Below are 7340 nucleotides of genomic sequence, written 5' to 3'. Positions count from 1 at the left end.
CAGCTTTGCCAAATCCGAAAGTTGTTTTCTACACATTCTGTACATAATCAAACTGTAACTAACATTTTTAAATTTTATATAAATGTAATATAGTACACGCTCTGGTACAGGTTTTTTTTTTTTTTTTTTAATAAGCTGCTGAAGTTTCATAAAAGCTTGATGATTGATGCCAGAGATTGAAGTTTCATTTAAAGATGTTGTTTATAATTTAAGCAACTTACGTATGATCCTTTGAGAGAGACTTTTTTTTTAAGAAGAAGGCTGTAGATTTTACTAAGATAACTCAGCCCTCTAGCATGTATAGCTATCACAATCATTAATGTAAATATGATTTAACAATTCTAAATACATTATAGAATGATCATATTATTTAGAGTAGACTTCTTCTCTATTGTTCCTCTTTTTTTATTCTAAAGTTCTTGAAAAAAGTCCTTTTCAGTTTTCACTTGCTTTGCATCACTTTCTAATTCTCACAATACTCATGCTTAACCAAAGCAACAAACAAAACTAGATTATATCACAACAATAACCTATTTTATTATTCTCTCTCTCTCTCTCTCTCTTTTCCCTTTTTTGAGACATTATGTAATGGACTTGATATCATTGGCTATGTTTTGGGCATCGGCACTAGCTCCATATAACCCTCTTCTAGATAGTCCAACACAGTATAAGCCATTCTTTCCCTTCCAATGGTTAGGATAAGCAGGTTTTGCAAGTCCATCCTCATTCAAAAGATATTCAACCCCCTGCTTATAACAATAAAATAGTTAATTAAGAACCATTTTGTTTAAATTAAAAAAAAAAATAGTTCTAGTATGGTATCTATTTGGTACAAGTTAAATTTTTTTAGTGTTATTTTTAAAAGTGGAATTCTTGTGAAGTTTGTGTTAATAAGTGAAATTTGAATAAGATATTAGATATATCTAAGGGGGAAAAAGAAACTTTATAAGTTGTATTTAACAAGGAAAATAAACCAAATTAAGTCACATTTTTCACCCCACCAAACGAGAAATTATTAACACATCTAGAAGGACCATGTCACACTTGCCTAATGGTCCTCCTTACCAGTAAAATAGATCCACCAAATCTTAAATAATTGAGTCAACTCCTAATTTCCTAAACCAAATAAACCCCAATTTATGTTACTGTCATTTACGTTTATGTTTATGTTTATATTTGCGTTAGGTATAAAAACATTTGATTGATGGTTTCTCTTGAGTCCTCAGTAGTCAGTCCTCCTACCAAAAACACAATACAGAGTATTTTAGATTAGAGTACATTTTTTACCTTTAAGTTTTGGATTTGTTTTTACTTTGAACCTTTATGTTTCAAATTTTCATTTTAACCTTTCATGTTTGATTTTCTTTTCATATCCATTTACATTTCAAAATTTTCATTTTGACCATTCATATTAAATTCAATTTTCAGTTTAGCCCTTCATGTTAGATTCAATTTTCTGTTTGACTCTTCATAGAAATGAAAATTTTGAAAGGTAAAGGGCCAAACAAAAAACTTAATCAAACATGCATGGCCAAAATGAAAATTTTGAAACCTAAAAGGTCAAAATGAAAACAATCTTAAACTTTAAGGACCAAAAATGTACTTTAGTCAATATTTTAAAAAGATTGGAGAATTTATTTCCTTCACTAAAATATTCTTTATTATATTTTTTTTTTCCTAGACAAAATTGGACAACTTCATCACCTACTATTACGGTAGGATATTTCCTAGTTCCATGTTATTGTTGATGTTTAGAAAATTCAAATTTAAAAAAATATCATTTATGTATTTTCTTTCAAATAAATAGGTCTAAGCTTTCAAAACTACACTTTAATTTAAACTGAAATAAAACAAGTAAAAATTAGGATATTACCTTTCAAATAAAAGTAAATGATAAATTAGAAATAATATTATATTTAAAAAAATCTCAAAATAAAATAAAGGGCTAACACAAAGAGTACTCTATCAAATACCTTAAGCCAAAAGTTTGTCGACCTCTTAAATCCAGTACAAAAAATAATGGTGTCAAATGGATGTAACTTATCATTCTTGAATAGTATGTCATTGCCTTGAACTTTAATTATTTCTGCCGGCAAAACCTGCGTAACATGTGGATCAATAAAACAAACAAGCATGTTTTTCTCATAAAAAAAAAAAAAACAAACAAAACAAACAAAACAAAAAAAAGAAAAGAAAAAAAGGCATATGAAAAAGGACAAACAGGAGCCTAAAAGATAAAGTAAAGTGTATTGTATAAGATTTCATTGGTCTTCTAAACTTTACCATTTCATAAAAGAGAAAATCTATACTCTATTGACACAAGAAATTTGACACCTTCTAATATAACAGATTGTTAGTAGTAGATAATAAAAAAGTGATGTCAATACTAGACCACTATAAACTTCCTAACTCAACTATTGAAAAAAATATATAGTATTGCTCTTAAGAAATCATTGTAGTCAATTCTTTGCTCGCCATGAACAAGTTAGAAAAGTAATTGTGGAATGGTATCCATTAGAGTGGAACACAATTGGCCCCCCAAAAAATTGTAGTATCCTTTTCATTCAACCACCTAACATATAAAGTTATTATTTCTTTTCTTACAATGAGAGTTTTGAGGAATTGACCTGAGATTTAATTTCATGGACAATGACAAGATGACGTTAGATTGGATCTACTGAAAATCCTCTAACAACTTGAACTCATTGCATATCCGTGTACTTACAGAACAAGTAAAAACTAATCCAACTTATAGTTTTAATTAGTGTAGATCAAATTTACCTCTGATACCACAAACAATTCTAAAGAATTAATTTTACTTTTTTAAGTACACGAACCATTCCCTCACTCAAAATTCTTACCTGAATTTCTCCTGACTTGATCTTTTTATATGTACCAACATCAAAAAGTGGATACTTGCCGTACTTAACCTTCATATAAAAAGGACCCTCTGTAGGCCTTCCTATCCCATACTTGGTCAGGTCCCCATAAACCAGCTTGCTAAGCATGACCATCAAGAAATCCACCAAGCTAACAGGAAAATACTTCAACATGGTTAAGCCCAAGTACACCATCTCCCTTGAGAGAAAATGAGCCTGTATATATAATCCAATAATTGGTAATTGTAACCATGATGCATAGATATATTAAATTTTGTACTAATAACGATGACCCATGTAAGAAAAATTAAATCTAAGTTAGACGTGGTTAATTTCATACCGGGCTTCGAAAAATAATGGAAGTTTTGGCACCATGATTTGCAAGGTCCAGAGCAATTTCCACTCCAGAATTCCCAGACCCAACAACCAAAACATTCTTGTTTTTGAACTCCTTCCCTGACTTATACTGAGTAGAATGAAGAACCTCACCAGGGAAAGTGTTTAACCCTGCAACCTCTGGGGTATAAGGGTTGGTTGTTTCCCCAGTGGCCACCACTAAAAACTTTGCACTATATATCTCAACCTCTCCTGAACTTGCATTCCTAGCCTTAACAATCCATCTCTTGGAAACTTCATTGTACTCAGCAGACTCCACAGTTCTTTGGAACATAGGACTAATGTTGAAATGGGAGACATAGTCATCTAAGTACTGTATGAACATCTTTTTGGGCACAAAGGTGGGATAAGAGGCAGGGAATGACATGTGAGGGAGTTCACAAAATTGCTTTGCAAGGTGAAGGTGAAGACGATCATAGGAATATTTCTTCCATATAGAAGCAATACATTCTTCTCTCTCAAGAATTATGTATGGGATTGATTGCTGGCTTAGGCAAGCAGCTGTGGCAAGCCCAGAGGGGCCTGATCCAACTATTATTGCTATTTGTTCCTGCATATTTGTTTTTGAGTCACTGTTTGCTAAGGTTGCTGTATTTTCTTTTTACAAAGAAGGAAGTAAAGAGAGCTAAGCAAAGGCCTACATAATATATGGAATGGGGTTGCCTTTATATATCCACACATATTCTTTTGGTGAATTTCATTTCTTTGGTTAAAAAGAACTTACCCTGACTAAGTTTACCCAATTTATTCTTTTTATATGAATCTAGAGATGGTACCTGGTAACTATCCGAAATTCTTGTCCGTGGATTCTCATACAAAGATTTTACAAAGCTAATGTATAAGTAAATAACCATCATTCATTCTCAAAAAAAAAAAAAAAGAAGAAGAAGTAAATAACCAAAATCCAAGCCTACTGCATGTTTGTACTTCGCACACAAAAGAGAGGGATGGGTAAAGATATATTTTTTAAAGTTAGATTACCCTTGAGCTTTGCCATTGATGCTTGATGATTAATAAATTTGCAGAAGACAGAGTCAGAGAGACGTTAAACTGTAGAGGAAAACGAAGGTTGCTGACGTAGGGTAGGTAGTTAATATATTGTGTTTACGTGGGTTTATTAATAATAAATTATTAAGGAGGTGGGAGTGCCACGTTTTAATTTTCTCCTTATGAAAGATGACAATTTTTCCCCACCCCTCTCCCTTTATCTCGTGCAGGTTTTTCCTGCCTTGCAAAGTGGTGGGATGGTGATAGAGTAAGATTTTAGCCCCGCACCACGGGGTAGGACCAGAATGAATTTAGATTTTTTAGATCCATCCCACCCCGCGTTGCTAAGGGTTATAATTGTAAGTTTATTATACCCTAAAACCTTACTATTTAAATAAACATATTAATATTAACTTATTTTATTCTACCTAATGTGGTTTTCTTCCTTTATTTTGTTATGTGTTATACTATGAGAATTTTTTTTTTTTTTTAATGATTGTCTTGTTAAACACTTGGATATATTAAAAAATTGATTTGATTTGATGGGATAAATTTAATTATAATTTCAAGTATATTTTTATCAATGAAATATTTTTCATTAAAAAAATTGTATTAGCTGTAGGGCAAATTAACAAAAAGTAGAGTTTAACGGGATAGGACGGGGCTTCGTTGGGCCCCAAGGGGCGGGGATAGGATGAGAAAGTTTTCCCCATCATGCGGAGCGGGGCAGGGATGGGCAAGACAAAACCATGCGGGGCAGGAACGAAGACCCCATCCTTTGGCCTCGCCCCGCCCCACTGCCATCCCTACTCCTGATGCTGCCACTTTTCTTTTCTTTTTTCTTTTTTTTTTAATGGATCGGATTTGGGTAACAGCCAGACATTCGGGTTTTCATCTAAACTCAATCTAATTTTGTTTTGCCCAAAATTGGTAGGGTAATACTCAAAAAAATTTTGGGTCGTGTCGGGTTAAGTACCTACGTGATCATAGGTTTTAGCCATTTTTAATCATAATTGTTTTTTATCATCAAATCAAACAAAGATATTTTTTTTTTCCTTTTCTTTTTCTTTCAAGATAAGAATCGATTCTAAATCCTTTATTCAAATAAGAAACATGCTACGTCTACAATATTTTCTCAGCAAATCATAAATAGAAGATTATTACAGGTAAAAAAGATTTTTCTAATCATTAAAACCTAATATTTACATACAATTTATTAAATTTTTTTTCTAAATATTTTCCATTAAAACCCTATTTATTGAAAAGATTTTTTATTTTTTTATTTTATAGTTTTTTAAAACTTTAAAAGGTACACTACTTTTAAAAGTAAGCTGCCCAAGAAAAGAAAGAAAGAAAAAAAGAAAAAAAAGTTTCCAAGGCAGAAATCCAATACACACGGTAACATATATAATTCCACTAGCTCTTGGTTACGAATTTGAGGGTTTGTGTGAATTGATAAAAATGATTAAAAATATGTGAAGAAAAGTGTGCAAATCGTATCTGTGTGATTATTTTATTATAAGTGAGATTCAATTAAGGCAGGCATAAAGTTTTTGTCTGTGGGCCATAATATAATATAGATATAATATTAACAGTAAATTAACATCAATAAATCATGTTATGATAGTTTTTTCTAGAAAGTAATTAAGGTATGGTCAGAGTTTTGCAATTCATACATCACTTTTTAACATTTTCAATAGATATATTTAAGTTTCAATTTCCTTTCTTGGTTTCCATTTAGTTTAATTCGTATTTTTTTTTTGTCAATTAGTATCTTGATTTGATGATGAATAACAATCATTAATAGCATATTATAAGTTGAAACTATCTTTCAAAAAAAAAAAAAAAATTCCCCCTCCCATTCTTCAACTATCAAATTCAAAAATAAACAAATAAATAAATCTTATTATAGAAGATAAAATTCAGTAAGTTCGGATTTATTAAGTTAATTGAATTTAATGGTAGAAAATGGAGTAATTTGAGTTGTCCTGTAATATGAACTCAAGCATTAAAATATCAATTGGATAAGTCAAGTCAAGGAAAACCAGTCAAGTTAGAGGGTTGCTCTTTACTTTTTTTTTTTTTTTTTTTTTTCTGAAGTCAAGTTAAGTCATTATTGATGTTAATAAGTTGTAATTGAAATAACATCATTTTCACATGAACCCACTGTTAACATTACTTTTATTAAGACTTATGTTACCTTAGCACTTGTGTGTTTATATCTACACTTATTGTATATAGATATAAATAAAACTAAGAATTTTTGTTTGAAATACCAAACCATGATATTTGTATATTAAGACAAATTCAAAGCACATACATACATAAAAATGCATATAAAAATACAAGTTGAAATTTAAAAATAGACACGATCATAACTCATAATTAAAATTTTATATAAAAAAAAACTCATAAATATTTTGTATACAAATGTCAATTTATATATATATATATATATATATATATATATCTAAAAGATCATTTTTGAGCAATGCCAGCACAACAAACTTTAAGGTCTAAGACGATATATTTAAATGGGGCATTTTTGTTATTATTTAAATAATATTTAACTAGTTTTTAATATCATAATTTTTTATAACAAAAATCCATTCTTTTTATCTTGTAATATGTGATTTTTTTTTTTGAAGGAATACTAAAGCTATAACAAATTTTACTACAAAAAACTCACAAACGATGTAGCAATGAATGTGATTAGTAATGACACTTCAAGAAGATAATAAACAAGTATTTGAATGAATAATGTTAGGGATATTATAAATTTTAAAATATGAGCCTTATAAAGATATATCACCAATTACAAAAAAAGTAATTTAAAAATACATTTAATATATTGTTAACATCCACAAATCATATTAATTGTTAGTACATCAATTTATAAATGTTTTGAAATAAAATTTATAATATTTTTAGCATTTTTTTATTTGAATTATTTCTTATGATCAATGACACATATTTGTAAACCCTATGTATTTTAAAGTTGTATTATCTTTAACATTACTCAATTCTTTGAGACTTCTTAAAAATAGAAGAAAAAAAATGTAAAACTATATATATATA

At 29.6% G+C, this 7340-nt stretch overlaps 1 protein-coding gene across 2 annotated transcripts; it reads right to left on the bottom strand.

Annotated features, from left to right (window-relative positions):
* Nucleotides 1–316: 316 nt before the first annotated feature.
* LOC126710250 (probable indole-3-pyruvate monooxygenase YUCCA10) lies at nt 317–3971 on the bottom strand. Of its 2 annotated transcripts, none has more exons than XM_050410631.1 (4): nt 3220–3971; nt 2862–3095; nt 1974–2099; nt 317–749 (listed from the first exon to the last, which is right to left on the bottom strand). In XM_050410631.1, the coding sequence occupies exons 1-4, from the start codon at nt 3829–3831 to the stop codon at nt 582–584; spliced, it is 1140 nt and encodes a 379-aa protein (XP_050266588.1). In that variant the 5' UTR covers nt 3832–3971; the 3' UTR covers nt 317–581. The 2 variants fall into 2 exon arrangements, with proteins under 2 accessions (XP_050266588.1, XP_050266589.1); XM_050410632.1 differs by having other exon boundaries at nt 317–746; nt 3220–3962.
* Nucleotides 3972–7340: the final 3369 nt, after the last annotated feature.

Source organism: Quercus robur, chromosome 12 (assembly GCF_932294415.1).
Source record: "Quercus robur chromosome 12, dhQueRobu3.1, whole genome shotgun sequence".
Taxonomy (NCBI): Eukaryota; Viridiplantae; Streptophyta; class Magnoliopsida; order Fagales; family Fagaceae; genus Quercus; species Quercus robur.
This window is presented reverse-complemented; position numbering and strand designations above follow the sequence as displayed.